Here is a 20241-nt window from a genome sequence, read left to right as displayed (position 1 = left end):
ACATTTCCATGCTCGGGTACAAATATTGCTTAAGCTAACCGGCGAGGAACACTAGTGTTAATATTACGAACTACGTTCAATCGTAAAGAAAAAAATAATTTATTCAACATGACTTATTGATTATCTTTATTTTTTTAATCTTTTTTATTTTTGTTTACTCTGCTTAACAAGTCGTTATGGCTGTGAAGGATAATCAAAAAAAAGTTCCACATCATTATGTATATACACTATCTGACAGATATTAGCCTAAATTAAAACAAAATAAAGCGACAACATTGTCAAAGATTCTTGTCATTTAAACATTCGTTTATTGAAGAATAGGCCTTTGATATAGCCAGTTCTTCAGGGTGGTAAATACACTATAGTGCCCTATTTATTTTTGTTTATTGTTATTATTGTAAACATATAAAACATTATCATAGATATATTGTTAGGCCACAGTGAGAATATTGATTTATTTAAACCATATTCTCAAAGAGATCCGCAGCCCTGACTCATATATTGCTCGGATCGCTCTATTTTGCGAATCAAATATATTGAGAGCTAAGCGACATACTCCGCGATTAAAAATGAAATATATATATATATATATATATATATATATATATTTCGTTTTTTTTTAATAAAAGTAGCACAAGGTACTCTATTACATCAGCTACCTGCCAGCATAAGTTCCGTCAAAAACGGTCCAGTAATTTCAAAGATTAACCTGAATAAAAAGACATTACGTTGATGGAGATCACTATCTGTCTGAATTTTATATTGATTTTAAAATACATACATTAGGTTGTAAATATATTGTGAGTAGAACATAGAAATATGTCAGTGTGAGTATGGTGTGCTGTGATTTTTATTAACAGATGCTATGTATCTCATGATGTTCTATATTGCAGGTCATGACGAGGCCATCGCTTATTCATTTCAGCTCGATTTCTCAACTACTTTTTAAATTGCATTTACGTGTGTGTGTGTGTGTGAGTTTGAAGTTGTATCTGAAATATTTCGTTAATGGTTTTTTTTTAAAAACTTTGTCCTAACAATGACAACACATAATTCACATAAATTAAACTACTATTTATTTTCAAATAATCCATCTTCTGGATATTATTTATTTTATCTATTATAGAGTTTCTCATTTAACGAGTCAGTGCAGCTTCAATAAAAACCTTTTCATGACAATTTTTCTTTTTATTCTTACTTTTATTCATATATATATACAACATATAGACGTGTATAAATGCATAAAAAGAATGACATTAACAATATATAATTTTCATTGAAGCTTAAAAATATTTTTCTATTTTTTTATAGTACTACTTGTGTTATATATTGTCATTTTTTCATTTTTTAATTATAAGTATATTTATAATTAAGCTTGTACTTAAATATATAAGTAAGAGTCTGGATAAATGGATGCATATTTATTTAAATTTAATAATAGATAAATTGTTTAACTATTGTAAGGTTGCCTACCCGCCTACATTTTCCTTTTTTTTTGTTATCGCCCCTGATATGAGTGACTTTGCTACATTAATTATATTTATTTTTAATTATACACAAACTAATAATATAGAGTTTACAACATACTTTGCAAAATTTACGTTTTTTTAAAAAGTCAAAATTATTTTATATAAATATAATAATTTTGTAAATAAATTTAATATAGCCGCTGTGAAAAATAAACAATAAAAAAATATTTACTTAATAATTTCCTTCAAAATACAGTGGCGTAATTACAAAATTAACAAGCTTCAAAGACATTCGTATATAAAGATTTATTTGATAAAAAGTGCTTTCTATAAAAAAGATAACATTTCATCCTTATAAATATGGAATCATAGTAAATATGGATCCAAATATCCGTTCTCTAATAATATTAAGTGATACTTTTGTACATTTTGGTACTCATTTCTAAATTAAGAACTAAATATCGTCGTTGTCCAACTAATACTAGCTACATAACATTAGCCTACTATATAGGAAAGTTTTTAAAGTGCTACCAGAACCGCTGTACCGCGCCTTAGGAAAGCACGGCGAGGTGGGGGCTGAAAAAAGAACGGAGCGGCTGCTACTCCGCTCCCCCCCGTGCGTATACCTAAAGCGCGGTACAGCGGTTTCGGTTTTCATTTATTACTGCCTAGTGATTCAAATATTATATAATCAATTGTGGTTTTTAAAAAAAAGATATCCAAAAAGTTTTGAAATGGGTAAATTGATGATTTAATGCCTCAAGGGTATACATTTTGGTATTGGTTTGACAACGATGTTTATGTTAATATTAAGTAGTTAAAGATAAAATGTACAAAGGTTCGATTGGAGGTTTCGGACTGGAGTGACCGTGGTTTCACTGCAATGGGCTTTTGCTGCACGAGGGAATGGATGTGAACATCGGTGTGGTTCATATGCTATTGTCATACGGTGATGCCAAACTATTTACGCTGATTTTTTTGTCATTTAATTTTCTACCAGAGCTTTCAGACTAATCACAAAACGGCAACTTTAAATTGCTAATATCAAGATTACATCGATAAAAAATGTCAAAAGATCATTTCCTTCTAAATTCAGGCACAGTTTTAAAATTATTAATAATTTTTTTCATTGAATAATTGAATTAAAATTAAAAATCTTCTCTTTTTAACTTTTCAGATTTTTATAGCCATTATTTTACCCGTTTAATAACAAACAAAATACTATTTTAATTATTACAGATTTATCTAATATTTATTTTAACTAAATTAAATAAATCTTGTATTTAGTATCGAATTCGGTTAATAATTATTTCAAACATTCATATCTAACATTAAGCGTGTTTAGTCGTTCATGTTTTCACCTCATAGACGGCCATTGCAAGGCTCCCGCAAAGATATCTTTGGGTGGATATACCATAATCGCCACGCTGGGCAGGTTGCTGCCTATCTTCTGGAAATTTGTGTGTGACCAGTGGCTATCTTATATAATTAATGCACAAACTGTCTATTATATAAGATTATATCCTGGGAATCGAACCTACGATCGTAAGTCTCAGTCCTCTTCTGATAGACTACTAATGTTCGCGTATTTACTTGTGTACTAGTAGAACCGGTTTTAAGGTTTTGAATGCCTAAGCCAAAAACAAAATTTGGCATACATATAAAACTTTATTTTTTCGAAAAAATTGTACAAATATTTTCTAAATAATACATTAGTCATATCGGATGAAATTCTATTGCATAACGAACGCATTACACAAATAGGTTTACTTATAAATAATATTAAATTTATGTAGTAAAATTCCACATGATACCTTAGAGTTTATTTTTGTAAGTTTATAATTTAAAATTAAGAGTTATAATTACAACTTTACTCGTATTGTATAGCGTTTACCAGCATCGCTACTCGGTGATTTCTTTGCACGATCATTGGATAAATCACCGTGCGATATTTTCGTTTGTTAGTATTTGGGGACTTTGAAGCCCGCTCAGATAGTTTCATTCGTGCATTACCTACTGTAAATTGCGCTACAAAGTATATAATTTAATATATCTTGCTATAGCTTTCAAAAACTTTTCGTTAATCGAAACGTGTGGAACTAGATTTGATGACTCATTTATGTGTTTGATATTATTAGTTGTTATATAATATATGTAACTGTTGAGTTTCTGGACGGCTCTTCGCAGCATTCGGAGCCGATAGTAGCTTATTTATATTTGAATTGTCGTATGACAAGGCGGTAAAGTCCATTGCGCGTCACTCTGTTACGGAACGTACTAATGCGAGCGCGACCGTAGACGAGAGCGGGGTTGCAGAGTGGCGCGGGCGAGCAGGCGGCAGCCATGGCGTACCTGGAGCTGGCGCTGCGCAGCGTCACGCCGGCCGGGCTGCTGCGTGCTGTGCTGCACTTCCTCTTCACCTACGAGTACGACGGCCTCAGGGTACTTGACGTCCTGCTACCCAGACTCGAAGGAAACTCTCAAGTAAGCAGTTTTACCCACCATAGGGGTGGATAAAAAGATTACACTTTTACTTGAAGGGTATTTGCGCGTTCATATTCTAGAGTAAACCACAGAAACAATTTTGTAGCTACCGCAGTATAAGACACAAATTGATTGGTTATAGGTTTAAAACCTTTAAAACGGTGAATGTATAACTCATCTACGGTCGATTAATGTTTAGGTATCCAATAATCAAGAGATTCAAAAATAATAATTAAAAAGAACTATTTCAAAATTGGAATAGCTACTTATTTACTAATATTATTGTTTACTATCTGTCCCAGCAGACTTTGTACTTCCAGAAGTTAATGATCTATCGCAATCCAATAGAAAAAATAAGTTAATGTAACATTGAAACGAGGTGTAAAAGTTTGCGAGTCTTAGATAATGTACACTCTTCTTCTCTTGAAGCTGGTGGGTAAACCCACCACCAGGTGAACCCACGAAGCAGTCCCATTACTATGAAGTCGATACTCGCAATACGTTGCTAAATGCGGGTAGCAAAAGACCGATCATCGTGGCCATCTTTGGGGAAAGCGTCTATTGGCTAACATGATGATTATGAACCGTAATAGGTTGTCTTTAAGAAATTTCGTTTGTTTTTTTATTTTTTCCCCTGACTGGAGATTAAAAATTTTTGAACAAAGACTTTATTTTATGTAAATCAAAATAAATACAAATTTTATAAAATGTTCATTCAAGTTTAAGTAGGTATCCAAATTTAAAAGCTTCCGTCATGGTTTCAGCTATCACTGGTTACTTTATCATTAGTGGAGACCCTCATCGACTTGAACTGCGAGGATGTGCTGTTGGAGCTAGTCTACAAATATCTTCTTAACGGCCATCACCTAATAGCGACGTTTAAGCACAAAGTGGCTGATGCCGCTTTGTACCGAGATGCAGCAGTCGCCTTCCAGGAGCTGACGCCCCAATGCCTTACCAGACCGTTGGAGAAGACCCGTGCTTGGGTAAATGATCTGGCGCTTAGTGGGAAAAGAGTTCTAGATTTTAGAAAAGAAGAGGAGAATAACAGAATTAACGGAGTCCACGGTGATATAGCCATGAACAGTCTAGTCCATGAAGTTAATTTTGATTATGGGGTAAGTTGTGTTGTTTTTTCATAATTCCTTCTTATTTTCGTTATGACGCTATTTATTTTAAAATCTCTCATTTTATTATAAGAATTATTGTGTATAACAGGATTGCGTGAAATAATCTTCTTCGTTGTTTCCTCATAACTGTGTCATTTGAGAAAAATTAATCTTCTCTATAAAGGCAACCTTTAACCTGAAGTTTCGAGGGCTGCAGGCACACACTGATGCGAGGAGAGCCCACAATAAATTCAGTCGGGATTTTTTATGGCCACTTTTACATCTTTAATACAGTAATAGAGTGTTATTGTCGTTTAAAAATAGTATAGCAATAAAAACTTCTAAAATAACCGTGGCTGCTTACCTTAAATAATTCTATTCTGTTGACAATTGAAAATTATTTAATGGACAAATATTACTCAAAAGATACTTTAAAATATTATATTTTTTGACTGTAACCTATTCATTGAATGACTTTCTAACATAAAATTGGTAATTTTGCTAAAAGTTTATTGTAAATATCATCATCGTCATGACTTCAACCGTAGAACGTCTACTGCTGGAAATTAGTCCCCGCCATCAATCACAATGGCACCAGTTGGGAGCTGCTTCACCTGACTACTCCCTATGATTTTACCATGGTCGTCTTTCCACTTTGTTGGTAGACACTTTGTGCTGAGATCGAGCGCCATCTGTTGCACGTTATTAGAATGATAAACATGGCAGACTTCAACTTGTCAACCAACCGGGCTAAGTTAATTATTTCCGTTCGTTTAAGGATTACTTTACTCCTGATTCGATATCGTAAAGAATAGCTTTCCCCATGACTCGTTGAGCTATTCTGACCTGGCCAATGAAGCCCAAAGTTAAGAGTTTTCAACGTTTAACTGCCGCAAGTCATCACTGATTGTTGACATTAGTTTTAAAGCACTGAGAGATTTTAGAAGAAAACTTATTTCGTAGATACCCTGCCCAGACGAATTAGATTAGACGATTGACTTCTTTCCAGAATGGACTCTTTTCTGGACTTAGCGGTGGTATATTATCACCCACATATTAATACAAAGATTTTTTTTACCTTTTCTCTTGATTTAATTCTGATCTATACGGGAAATAACCGGTCAATACACTTTTTTTAATGAAAATTTTATTACAGAACCCGAACGAAACTCTCTACGGCAATTACCATGCGTATCTCTGTGACGCACGATTCAAAATAGTATCTCAAACAATCGCATCGTCTAACTGGAGCTCAAAATACGACGCCGTTCTGTCACCGAAACGAGAAAGTAACAACAACTCGAAAGACCTAAAAGAGATAGATAGTCAAATAGCTGGGAAAGAACAGGATAGCCTCATTTCTGTCTGCACCAGCGGTTATGATACTTTAAAAACAAGCGGGACTCCGGACAAAGAGCCACACAGTTTAACGTCATTAGAAGAGACAGAGAGTCCTAAGAATGAACAAAACATTGAACAACAGAATGTTAATGATCATCACACATCTGAAATTAAGGACCATGATAGTCTCACGTCGATCGGAGAATGTAACGGTTATGAGAGTTTTAAGTTTAGAATAGAAGAAAGTGAAGATGGAGAGTCTTTCGCAGAAGATTCTTTTAGAAAGAGTTTCACAAAAGAGCGCAATGGGAAAGAGTATGACATGGAAGCTGCTTCATATAGATGTTGGCGAGCTAGTGCTGAAAGTATTATCGGTGAGTTTAATCGATTTTTGATTGTTTATATTTACGTATCGATAATATTTCTTATTACGTCAACTTTATTCCTTTAATAATAGTTGATATAAGTTTTAAGATTTTATTTTTAAAATATGTTATAGATTGATGATGAAATATCAAAATAAAGTAACTTAAAGCAACCTTTAAACATTATTGATTATTCATTCCTTCATATAAACCGATAGTCATCCACTGCAAAGCATTGGCCTTCTCTAAAGATCACCATTAATGTTGTTACGCTTCCCGCGTCCAACGAATTCTCGCATCTTGATTAAAGTGTGCTATAATAGTGATAAATAAAGAATAAATTACAAATTCTCTCTGAGAGACAAAACTGACAATACATATGTTGCCAGTTTTTTAAAATACTTAAATAATAATGTGTCGCTATCGAAAATTTACTTCAATAAAATGACTTCGCTACGTAGTAGTTTAGGCCTTACTTTTAAATTTTAATCCTGAAGTATGTTCTGAAACATGCGGGCATTAAATTAAAAGTCTCTTTTTAAAAAAACATGATTAAGGATTAAACAATAATTGTTCAAAAAGCTGATTAAATATTATTTTTTTAATAATTCGTAAGTCTTATGTTATGGTAATTATTTAAACTAGACAACATACAACAGACTTCTTTTAAGGGGTTATAAACACGACACATAAACATGTGGCAAAATCTGTAAAGAAATGCGATGTCGCAACATCGAACTGGTGATCATTTAGATGACATGATTTTTTAAAAAAAGTAAATTTTCATACTATCATTTTTCGCGTAAAGAAAGAATTTTTTATACATATCTATTAGTTTTTACCATATAAGTTTTTGAAATGTTAACTAATTCATAAGTCCACCCTGTATTTTGAGAATAAACATCCAATTTTGATATTACGTTATTTTATTGCATGTCAACATGTTAAATCGTCAAATAATGTTGATCTTGTGTGTTGCTTAATTAAATTATTGGTTAGAAAAATTAATTATGTGATTATAATTTAACGCTCTTATATAAGTAAAAAACTTTAAGTTGCATATTTAACTGTCTTTAACACGTTCACGCCGGCGAATTATTAGACTATTAGACCCTGATTATTAAAATATTGAAAATTTAACGTTTATTCATTAAAAACATTTATTTTTAATAATTTATAATCAATCATGAATCAGAAATATAAGTTTTGATAAATAACATAAACATAATAATTCAGTGTTATACAAAAAATTCAAATACGGTTAAATTAACATAAAATCTAATATTGTTTTATTTATAACTTCATTATTTATTGCTTTTTATGTAATTTGTAGAATCTTAAGAATAGATAGAAAACGGTCCCGTCTCATTGCTTTTTATACTTGCGTTCGCATTCATGTCGTTGTTTGACCGATACAATCTAATTTCTGGCAATTGCACAATACCCATAATAAGCAATATCCAAAAAAAAAAATTTGCTATTTAACTTACACAATAAGACTTCACTGTACTGCAGAGCAACAAACACCGCGTATGCAGGTCTGAACAGGAAATAGCCACGCGCCGTCAGTTGAAGCGCCATATTAATTTGAGAGCCGTCTCATAGCACGTGTTGATACAGCAAGATAGTTTTTAGTTATTAGAGCGATGTTTTTTTATTGCTTTTCAATTCTTTCTTAATTATAATTTATTTTTTTAGGTCCTCTCTTAAGCTGCCTCCTAAGAAAAGCAGCGGCGCTGTTAGAATCTGAACTGGTTGTGAATTGTCGGGTAACGAGTATATTGTCGAAACTTATATCGCTTCCGACGCCTTTGCTCGCCTCGCTGCTTGTGTGCCCCGGTTTTATGTTGCAGCCTAATGTGCCTTCATTGTATCAGGTCAGTAGTCTAGTTGACAAAAATAAAAAAAATTACTAAATACATCATTTCAGTTATAATTATAGTTCTACCGAAACATCTGTACCACACCTTGGGTAATCCTGCGGTAAGCAACGATACATCGGCCGCTCCGCTCCGTTAATTCGTTAACGCTCCGAGAGAACCTCAAGCCCTCCTCTGCCTCTCCCCCCCCCCCTAAGTGGTATTATGGTTTAGGTAGCACTATCATCATTACAAATACTCTTATACTATAAAGTCTATTGTACAAGATTATTTGATATAAATATACTTAATCGCAAATACACTTATTTATTTATTTATGTTAAATAGGCACGCCAACGTAAGTATATGTTATTTTCGTAGAATATAGTAAAAAATTTAATTTGTTTGCCTATTTTAGGCGCACACAGCCCTGGCCATAATTATGCTAGCTTATATCTTAACGTTAAGAAATGAAAAAGACAGTATTAATTGGCTGTCTAAATTGTAATAAAATATAGATTCAGTCATATAAATATCTTAATTAATTTCTCATAAAAGTAATGAACCTTCCATACAGATCCTTCACAAGTTAAAGGAAGAAGTGGATGAACTGACTTCGGGCTTGGAGAACAAAGATGAATTGGTGGACAAGGCGAGGGTGTTCCTCGTACAGCGAGAGATGTCGCTAGTAAAGGCGCGGTCACAGGCCAGCGACGACAGTAGGTTTCAAAGTATGTATATTAATTTCATTTTAAAAACTATAACACATTTCTATGATGATAACTGCTTATTATGTAAAATTATTAATAAATATTGATAACTTATTTTATACATATGTAAGGTTATGTAAGGTATTTGAACAAGGGCCGTAATCAAAATGCCTTTATACCATAAAAAAATATATGGCAATATATGTCTTATTAAATTAAAAGCACATTTACACGGCGGGCGAGTAAACATGCGAATAACAGGAGGCGAGTAACTCTCTTCCAGTTGCTCAATACGCTACCTACGTAATCACGTCAATACGATACGTGACTAGTGATTCGACAAGTGATGTACTTATGTTTTAATATAATTTTATTTGTATACCATACACCAAAGTCATCTTTTATATCTATTGCTTGAACTATCCCGGTAATTCGTTATCTCAGGGCAAGCGCGTGCGACAGAGACAGGTTCAACGCGGAGAGACGAGTCTCCCTTCCGCCGTACAGAGTCAAAACGTCGAAGTTTCTCCTCAAGCTTCTCTAATATGTTTGGAAGACGACAGTTATGTAAGTATTTTAGACTATACACTTAGTTTTCAATCACCAATATTTCAGACTAGATAGATTTCCAATAGGACTGGTTGGAAGGGGCCTACATCCAGAGTTTTTTATTTATTCGCCATCTGAGCCTCTTCCGCGTAATGGCAGTCTTTTTATGTAAGGTACAATTTTTCACATTTTTTCTTTACTATTAATCTTATAATTAATTACTTATTGTAATATCTATTATTTCATTTATATTTCACGCCTATGTATAACAATTTTTATATATTTTATTACTATTTCTATTTTTACTTTTACTATTTTCATTATTTGTTTAATTTTTACATTACTTGGTGGTCCTTACCAGCATATGGGCATTATTTATTTTCTCTTCCTTTACCCGGGTGCAACGAGCTGTTGAGTTTTCCGACTATCTTGTCAAGGTCTACAGATCTCATCATTCCTAATTCGAACTCATAAGGAAATATATATATAGATAAGACTTATTTTTATTGATCGTTAAAGCACTATTTGAACGCTGGAGATTTATATTCGAGTCAATAAGGTCCGCTTGTTATTCACTTGATTCTGCTTAGAATCAGTTTGCATCTAAACAATGCTTCATTTATTTATTTACATAGAAGATATAACAAGTATTAAAAATAAATTTACACACTGTAAAGACGTAGGTAATAAAACCATGAAGAGAAAATAATTAGTTACCCATGTCTAAAGTAAGAATTAACTTTTGTAATAGAAAGTGGTCATACACTACTAAAGAGTATGTCAGATGTATATGAGATTTTTTATATGAGACTAAGTGTATGAAATATGTTCACTGTATGAAATAAGTTACTCTGTTTTCATAATTAAGATCAAAATTTATTTATTATCAAACACAGACATACACGGACCACCCTTATGCTACAGAGTTAACTACCATATGAACACGCATCTTTAGAGTAGAGAATTTTTACCTTCTGTGTAGTATTTTTATAAAATAACATTGAGAATGTTAACAACAAATCCTGACTATAATAAATGGAATTATATGAGTTGATTGGTTATAGGTATAAGAGCTTTATATGGGTAAATGTACATTTGTTACCAAAAAGTTTTAAAAATTTTACACTTACTTTCAATCACCTATATAAAGTAGTTGCTCTAAAGTATATTGCATTAATTAATTTATTTTATTGGAATGCTTTAGGACAATAATTTATGACATGAGTACAAATTCTGCAGGGACAGACATTAAATAATATTTTAATATATAGTAATTCAAATTATGTAAACGCTAGTTCAGAAATCATAGTTTTTTCGATGTACTATACATTAATTGACTGCAAATAAGCTATACATTCGCCCATTTAAAGCTGTTACTACTATAACCAATAAACATGTTTCAACCACACCTAAAACTGAATATAATACTTATATTTCAGCTTCCCCAACGCAAAGTCCGCAAAGCCTAGAAAACACACACCATAACACACCAGTGTACAAACGTCTCGTGTTCACACAGGAGGCTTATTGGAACCAATCAATAACTCTACGTTCAATACTTAACGGTGTTATATTAGACGAGTGGTCTAAGGAATTGGCCGCCCTGTGCGAGGAACACGCACTGAGACTCACCTCCGAGTACTATGAAGACAATTCCTATATACGGTCGGTGGCTTTATGACTGACAGCCATTGCCTCCTCAGGCGCTAAAATAAATAAAAAACTGATACAAAAGTGCTCGTTTGACACGAGCGTGTGATGTACATTAGTTTTAAACAAAAAAATAGTTAAGTGCATAAGAAATTACGACTCCGCCCACAGCAGCGACCAAACTTATTTTTATTTAAATAATAACTGTATCTTTCAATCAATATAAATTCATTTTAATTATCAAACCGAATTCTATACTATATTCGCCGCAAAGTTAATTTAACGCTATTTTCAAAAAAGCATGTGAATAAAGAGATATTTAAGTAAAAGACTTATGTACATACGGCAATATTTTAAAAGGCGGACAAGTAACAACATTATTTTTAAATATAATGCAAAAGTTCTATTCACTATCAATTTCTCCGTTAATTATATCATCTATAGAATAAATTTCCTGTCTCTTGTTTCTATGTTGTGGTTTAAGCCATTGCCACCAATGTAAACACATCCTTACGCATGGATTTATTCCGGCATCCGGCGAATTTAGATTGTTGAATAGCAGTTACTCCGCTTGTATGTGGTAAACATGGATAAATAAATAAATAATAACATTTACTTATCATGGAAATGTTATGAGGAGTGGAAGGGCATAAATTTTAAGTGGTAGGAGAGACATCAGTAATGTTGCTTTTATTGCATTTCGTATCTACAAGGTTTTTCCATGTATGTATTTTTCTAAATGTTGTTTAATACAAACAAAAATAAATATGGTTTGATACAAACGTAAATGTAACAAAAAATAAAAAGAAAATGATGAGTTTGTCAGTATATTTACCCTTGAAAAGGGTTAATTTCTTGTCTTTGTATAACCTATTTATTAAAATGGTAAACCCCTTGATGTCTCTCTACCACAGTCACCACAAAATACAGTTAAATTTTGTCTGAACGCTGCAACCATTTGGAAAATGGTATAGTTTAAATCAATATTAGGTAGATATGATAAAGTGAACAAATATCTTAAAATATATTTTCTAAGTTTTAATTAACATAAATTACTTAACTATATGTACCTAAATGCCTAATTAGATATTGTAGTTGCAATTTATATAATAATCAATAATGCCATGAATGTAATTTTGAACTGTGATGTTATAATGTTCAAAAATTTATTTGGATCTTAATTTATTGTAAATATATTAATAAAAAAGGCCGTTTATATTTTGAAGGAATTACAATTTTTTATCTCTGCAATGATAATGTGTCGTCCTTAATATAAGAGAAAATTATTAATTATAAGCATTTTAACCGACATTTTTTTGTATTAAAAACATTTTAATTATTTTAACTTTTTATGTTTGTAACTATTGACTTATATTTTAAATTTGTTTGTTTCTATTTCAATAAATTAGTTATTTTCGTATAACGATAAATGGAATACGTTTATATATATCCCACGCCTAATAATGTGAGTTAATTTTTCTCTTAAACAATAACACAAGATAAACATCTGTTAAAAGAAGTGTAATTCGGACACCGCAAATCACCTTTTGTTTGTAACAACTTTAATTTTGATGCATATTTTGATTTTGTAATTATAAAGTTAAGTTATTTTCAGAATCCTTTTGAGTTACAAGTAGCGGGAAAACATATTATTTAACAAAAAGGCATCGTTTTCCGTCCAAGGATTACAAAATTGTACGATTGTAACAAAAATTGTGTAATAAAACATTCGAGCAACTGTTATTTATGCACTAATAGAAAAATAATAAAATATATTTAGTTTTAATTCAAAATTGGTTATATAATATATTAATAAGGAAAGTAACAAATAAATTAGTTAAATTTCTTTCATAAATCAATTTGGGTACTATAAAACGCGAGCTAATTAGTTATTTCAGTATTCCGATTTACAATACGCAAATAATATGTTGTATCTGAAGTAACGATCGTAAAAGTCGTTGGCTTCTTAAAGACAAATCTTTGGAAACAGTGTAGTTAAAGTAGCTTAGAACCTCTTTATATGACTAAGTGTGTATAACTTTTATCTTAGAGTAAACATTCTGCTCAAATATACTACAAATTTATGTAATCCTGAATTTCTGCTGTAATATTAACGAAAGTAAAATTTTTTGTTTTCTGAATTAGTGTGCAAAACGCTCTTTTGATATGATTGTATAAAATATAATGTATTTTAAACAAATCTACAAAAAATTACTTTGCACAATTACATTATAATTTGATAATAAAAGAAATTATATTTTCATAACATTTGTTTTATCTCCTAAACAATATTACCCATTTAAAATTGCATTGAAAAATATTGAAATAGATAACTTCCAAGTATGTACATAGTAACGTAAGAAATGTTAACTTTTCTTTTAAGTAAGTCGTTTAAAAACTTGATAAATATTTGCATTGATAAACTATATTATTATATATGCGGATAATTTTACAACGAAGCTGTCAATGTCGCTATCAAAAGTAATGCTATTTGACAGTTAAAATAACCAATAATGTTTCCTTGAAGTATAGTTTCTAAATTAACTCGTAGTTGTTTGCGGAAGAAGGTTGTTGCGTCACATGAAATGAGTAACAAAAATTGTTGATTAAAATAACGCGAGAGATATCAGATATGTCATCGTTTATAAAATACAGGAACGATTGTGCAGTGAGTGTTGACGATGCTTGCACCAAGGACAATGTAACATATTATATGATAACTATAAAAGTGGGTCCAGTAAACTGGACTGTGCAGCATCGTTACAGCGACTTTGATGAGCTTCACGATAAGTTGGTGTCAGACCATGGAGTGGCGAAGGAACTGTTGCCTCCAAAGAAAGTCATACGAAATAAAACCCCTAAATTTATCGAACAAAGACGAGAAGCGCTCAGCGACTATTTGAAAAACGTGTTTAACTATTTGAAACTAACGATGCCGTCAATTTTTGCACATTTTCTTGATTTCCACCTGTATGATATATTTTTTTTGCTACAAGACTTAGCTAAAAAATTGTTCTTGGAAGGTGACAAATTACTTCAAAACGAAAAGTCACACAAGTTCAGTCCCATAGAGGTTTGTTTATTTTAACTTTTGCATGTAATTTATCTTCTACTAAAAAGCATAAAAACTTTTTAAACAACTGCCTTTGTCTATATATTATAATGCTAAAAAAACAAAGAGCATAGGATTTATGAACATAAATACTTTCTGTGTTTTATTGCTGAATCTTTATTTGTTCTTTCTAATAATTCTCCTATTAAGCATTGATTATATCAATGCTAACATAAAACAGGAAAATCTGGTGCCTACTAGTGCCCATCACCTGGTGACAAAAAATATTTATTTCAGTTGCATGCAATAAGTGAAAGATTCAAAATGGCCTGCCCACCCACAGAGAAACAAGATCAAATGTATGACTTCAGTCACATATTGGATTTCTGTTCACAAGTTAATTCTTTGAGCATTGAAGGCAGTTATAGTAACCTTGGCACAAGTAACATTATACCCAATGACCTCAAGTTTGACCTTATACCTTTTAAAACTTTAATGGATTTGAAGATTCTTGGTGTGCCAATGGGATGTATACAAAGTGTTGGTGAGTATGTTCATTGTATATATATAGCCTTCACTGAATCACCACTAAAATGCTAGAAAGCTTGGTGAGAACTGAGACTTGTAAGTCTAAATAAAAGTAAAAATATTATAATCCTTAAAGCTTATTTAATTTTAAACTAAAGATACTGAATAATCAGTTTTCACTTATAAACCTATAAGAAAAATATTGTTATAATTGTTTTGTTAGGGGCTTTATAGTCACAAAAATAATTTAAATAACCAATTTTTTTTTCTTATATTGCAATATATGGTGGCATTACAACTAGTACTTTTTGGTATTGAACTTGTAAAACTTACCATTATCTTTATATTATAAAGATTACCATTATCCAATAAATTATAAATAGATTTGACTTATATGTCTTGATAAATTTCAGTATGCACTAATAAACATTGAAATTCATCTTTTATTGAATTACAGGCAGTCTCCGTGACACTTTGATCTGCCTCTCTGTGTTAATAGCGAGTGTGGTTTCACTCAACGAATTTCTCCTTGTTGATGTTCTACACAAAGATCCCTCCAGTGTTGCTGAAACAGTGGTAAGCAAATTCTAAGTATGGTTGCAAAGATATATATATATAAATATATAAATATTTATGTATGTTTATATGTATATAAAAATACATATAGTCATTATCATGCACATATCTGCCATTTTAGATGCCTTAGCAGCATACAAATTCTCTATTAATTTATTTCTAGTTATTTTGTTGGATTGGTTTTCTTCTCCTTAATTATATAATCTTTGAATATATTTCTATCCTAAGGAACAGTAAGTTCTGTTAGTACTTCATGTTTTAATATGACTAAAAATAGAACGTCCGGTCTAAAAAATGTCACCAACAAATCCTTATGGATTCTATTTTGTTTTACAAACATAATTTAAGTAGGTGCTTTTAGTATAAATTAAGTTGTTTGTTTTAGTTTTGCCTTCTTGCTACTGGCTACAACTTTAAAAAATTTACATGGGCGTGTTTTAAAAGTGTAATAATTCTTTCTGTTAGTGTTTAGAAAGTAAGAAGATTCATTTTGAAAGAAACGTCACTCAAATTATTATATGATTTTATCACAGTATGTTTGTGACATAATAGGAAGAAAAATAAAATATTTCTTTTCAAATAGCCTTCCAAAATTGAAAATCGTGAAAAAATCATGACAGAAGTTTGGTTTTCTATTCTCCAGAAATCTCAATTTATGTGCTAAATATACTTAGAACTTAACAATATGATGTATATTTTTAACACTTGGCTTATATTGGTTTGACAATAACAAAAGATAAATTTTAATTATATAATATAAGGATGTTTCAGGGCAATTGAGATGACATGCTGCCGCTTGTTCACTGAGACACTCTATTATTTCATTTAGTCAATTAATTGAAGCTGCTTTCATAATTTCTAAGCCAGTATTATTTTAGTTTAATATAGATACTTATTCAAATACAAACAGGATAATATATAATAAACATTCATATTCATGCATTAAATTTATTACTTAATAAAATTTGCAAGTACTGTGAACAGTAATATTATGTATATAATGTAATATACAGCTTATTGCATTAATATAAATTTGCTTAACGCATGTATAGTATATTGGCATACATTATGCATATATACTATATTTCATTATAGAATATTATCTATTAAGGTAATTACATACATATAAGGTACAGTGTGCATAGTATTTCACAGTTATTGTTATTAAAGCAGGATAAGATCATATAATATCCTTAATCAGAAAACCATCAACTTGTTTTACAGATTTACCATTCAAAGTATCTATGTCTTAACTGTAAATTGATTTTTAATACTAATTGTGTTTAAAAATATTTTTGCTTAAACGTCATATAAACCACGACAAATTACCTATTCATACATTTATAGTATTAGATCATTGTTCTAATTGTTATAACATATCAAATGTGAGTCACAATGTTATCTGAACTGACACAGTTAGAGCAGGTTTAAATAGGTTACACATGTCCAAGCTTGCTATCATCTCAATAAATAACTAATATTAATGTCCCTATTAAATATGTGATATGAAGATCATTCCACATTACATTCCACATACACATATATGTGTATATGTTTGTTTATATATATATATATATATATATATATATATATATATATATATATTATTGATAGAAAAATGCATATATAATATAGCTAGGAATCTGCATATGTATATATTAGTTATTTCAGTCTTACATCCAAACAGTAAATTTTAGAGGCATGAGGTATAGGCATCTGTTACCTCATACCTGCGTAATCTGCAAGTCAGACCAAAAAAATATGAATTACTAGAGATTTGCAACTAAAATTAAATATTTGTCTTGTAACAAAAAAAAATAGGGAGAGTCTTTATAAATTTTTGGTGACCTTTATTTAATCTTATTTCCAATAAAAGTTTCTACTACATGTGGTAATATAAACCTAGACACATGTTTCATCGGATTAATTATTTCATTGGATATTATAGTAAATAATAGAATTTATTATCAAAATGACTTCAGCCTTGGGATATTCACTGCTGACATAGGCCTCTCACTATAGATTTCCGAAAACCGGTTGGAAGAGGCTTGTATTAAAAAATATTTTGGAATCGATTTAAAAATTTTTGAATTATAATGACTTTTGTGCATGTTATACATGTTGTGGTTGCTTTTTATCAAAATTGCAATTAATTTAGTGTTGTTACGAAAATAGTAATAAAAAGTATTTGTACATAGTATTGTATATTTTATTGGTAATCCATAATAAAAAAAACTTAAATATGAAAATATTTGATGGCCATGTTGCTTGCGTTAATAGAAAAAATGTATGGTTAAATATCTATATGTATATATTTCAAGAGGCAATACCGGTAATAATAAGTTTTACTTTGTACATAAAACCATATAAACAAGTAAATGACGTTACATCATTCTAGTAGTAATGTTATTTATCAATATTGAATATATTTATTACAAATATTTTATTACTTCTAGACTTGGAAAAAGCTATCGGTCATCAACTTCGCAAGCAACTGCATTGAAAATGTCGACTGGGCGATTAAACTCGTGCCGAAATTGCAGCACCTTAGCCTCTCATCCAACCGACTGACCGAACTTTGCGACATATCCTGCCTACACGAGCTCCGCGTACTCAACCTATCAATGAACAATTTCGCGTTATGCGAAAACTGGCATGCAAAGATCGGGAACATAGTCAAAATCGATTTGTCACAGAACAAAGTGTCATCTCTACAAGGATTCTCTCGTTTATATTCGCTGGAAAGTCTAGATCTTAGTTGTAACGTCATAACAGATGTTGAAGAGGTCCAACATATATGTAAGTTACCTTGTTTAGAGTATCTGTGGTTAACAGCCAACCCCGTAGCCTCGTCTATAGACTATAGAGTGAAAGTCATAGAGCAATTTAACGCGCGAATGTCTGAAGTGTGTTTAGATAACGAGAAAGCGTCTGAGAAAGAATTGGATACGGCTAGAGTACTTCAGGCCTTGAGAATCGTGAAGGAAGGTAAGACGCCGAGCTTTTTAGAAAACAGTAATAATACCACACATAGCTTCCACAAGAGTTGACAATAAAGTTTAAGCTTTCTTATATGAAAGCTCTTTTAATAATGATACATTTATATTTAAATACCGATTTGAATATCAAAAAAATTAAACATGAATTTTTAATAACTGAAAATGTATATTTTAATCTGTACCAATAATCCAGTGAGCTTCACATTTAGAATAATTTAAAGTTAAAACATATTTGTTATTGTATTAATGACATTCCACACGAGGTGCTTAATATAATTTCATTAATTGTGGCACTTGTTATGAATAGGTTAAATAGATGGGGTATTAATATGGTGGTATGGTGTACATACATATTTATTTTTTTAATTATTCACTTTAGATCATTCATAGTGATCAATTGTGTATGTCATGGAAAGAATGCCAGTAAAGCTCAATCTGATATTAAACTATTACGAAATTAGGCTCTCCTATGACATCTCTCAAGGCTAGCGTTCCTACCAGGCTTTCAAATGCACTTTCTAAAATGAGCAAAATGAAATGTGTTAGTTTTTTTTGTTTACCTTCACAAATATTAATGTTGCTTTACAAGCTTCATTATTGCTTGAAAATCCCTTACACTGTATTGGTTTTTAACAAGTTTTTGTTTAATAAACTATTTTTAATTAATTGCATGATCACTCAGATTGATAACTTGGGTGTTTATTATAAAATGCACAGTTACAAAGGGGTTACTATTTTTATGGCTCCTGGTATACTTCTCTTGACATATATAACATAAAAATGAGTTATTAAAATATTTTAAATTATTTTGTATATTTACGTCTCTTGCGGTATTTGAAATATCTCCATATTTACATTTTACTTACATTTCAACACTCAATGTTGGTCTCACACTCATTTAATGTGATATTCATTATTTTAGTTTTCTATATTCGGGTGTTGTTATTGTGATAAAATCTTAAACTTTCGTTTTTACATTTGTGGTTTTGTAAATCTATTGTGTATCCATTACTACCATAAATCAACGTCAAATTAAAATCAAGTGAATAGGGTCTGGTCTGCAAATAGGGTCTGATTAATTAAGAAAACTATGCTACGAACATTTTTTAACATGATGGTTGGTTTCAATGTACTAATTAGTACTAAATTAGGGTATATATAACTTGAGCAAGTGTTATTTTTATGTAAAATCAAGCAATTTCAGTATGAAATTGATTTACAGAAATGTTATGCGAATGTAAGCGAAAGAAAGATATTACAAAAATTAGAAATATAAAAATTTGTAGTAAACAAAAATATAGAAAAAAATACACGTGTTACGTAAAATTTAATTCCTTTTTTTAAATGGCAATGAAAAATACGTTTTTTCATTAATTTTCTGGAGTTAGGCACTAACCTATCACAAAATTTTAGCTTGACGTTAATTTATTGGTAACTAAATAAACTATTACGTATAACGACAAACAGTTTAATGACTTTTAAACTTGGTGAAACCAAAATATAAATATTTTTTGTTATATTTATTGTTTGATATAAAGTATTAACTAATA

The 20241-nt window shown here is 30.8% G+C and overlaps 2 protein-coding genes across 4 annotated transcripts in view; both read left to right on the top strand.

The window, feature by feature from the left end:
• The window catches only part of LOC137920495 (FHIP family protein GH13096-like), a 30041-nt gene extending 16352 nt beyond the window's left edge, over window positions 1-13689 (top strand). Inside the window, exons 10-16 of one of the 3 annotated variants that reach the window (XM_068763866.1) lie at window positions 3786-3953; window positions 4718-5071; window positions 6219-6777; window positions 8467-8645; window positions 9205-9358; window positions 9782-9904; window positions 11326-13689. In XM_068763866.1, the coding sequence (XP_068619967.1) occupies window positions 3786-3953; window positions 4718-5071; window positions 6219-6777; window positions 8467-8645; window positions 9205-9358; window positions 9782-9904; window positions 11326-11567 (1779 nt within the window). In that variant the 3' untranslated portion in view covers window positions 11568-13689. Of the gene's footprint in view, window positions 1-3767; window positions 3954-4717; window positions 5072-6218; window positions 6778-8466; window positions 8646-9204; window positions 9359-9781; window positions 9905-11325 lie in introns of all 3 variants that reach the window. The other 2 variants (XM_068763865.1, XM_068763864.1) reach the window with 2 other exon arrangements.
• A 354-nt stretch (window positions 13690-14043) lies between these two features.
• On the top strand, window positions 14044-19974 carry LOC137920239 (nischarin-like). The gene is made up of 4 exons (XM_068763514.1): window positions 14044-14609; window positions 14886-15132; window positions 15574-15692; window positions 18149-19974. The coding sequence occupies exons 1-4, from the start codon at window positions 14169-14171 to the stop codon at window positions 18740-18742; spliced, it is 1401 nt and encodes a 466-aa protein (XP_068619615.1). The 5' UTR covers window positions 14044-14168; the 3' UTR covers window positions 18743-19974.
• The last annotated feature ends 267 nt before the right edge of the window (window positions 19975-20241 follow it).

This window comes from Battus philenor, unplaced genomic scaffold (genome assembly GCF_028537555.1).
Source record: "Battus philenor isolate CCGP_79_NKW_IND1 unplaced genomic scaffold, ilBatPhil1.0.hap1 SCAF_18, whole genome shotgun sequence".
In the NCBI taxonomy this organism is placed as follows: domain Eukaryota; kingdom Metazoa; phylum Arthropoda; class Insecta; order Lepidoptera; family Papilionidae; genus Battus; species Battus philenor.
This window is presented reverse-complemented; position numbering and strand designations above follow the sequence as displayed.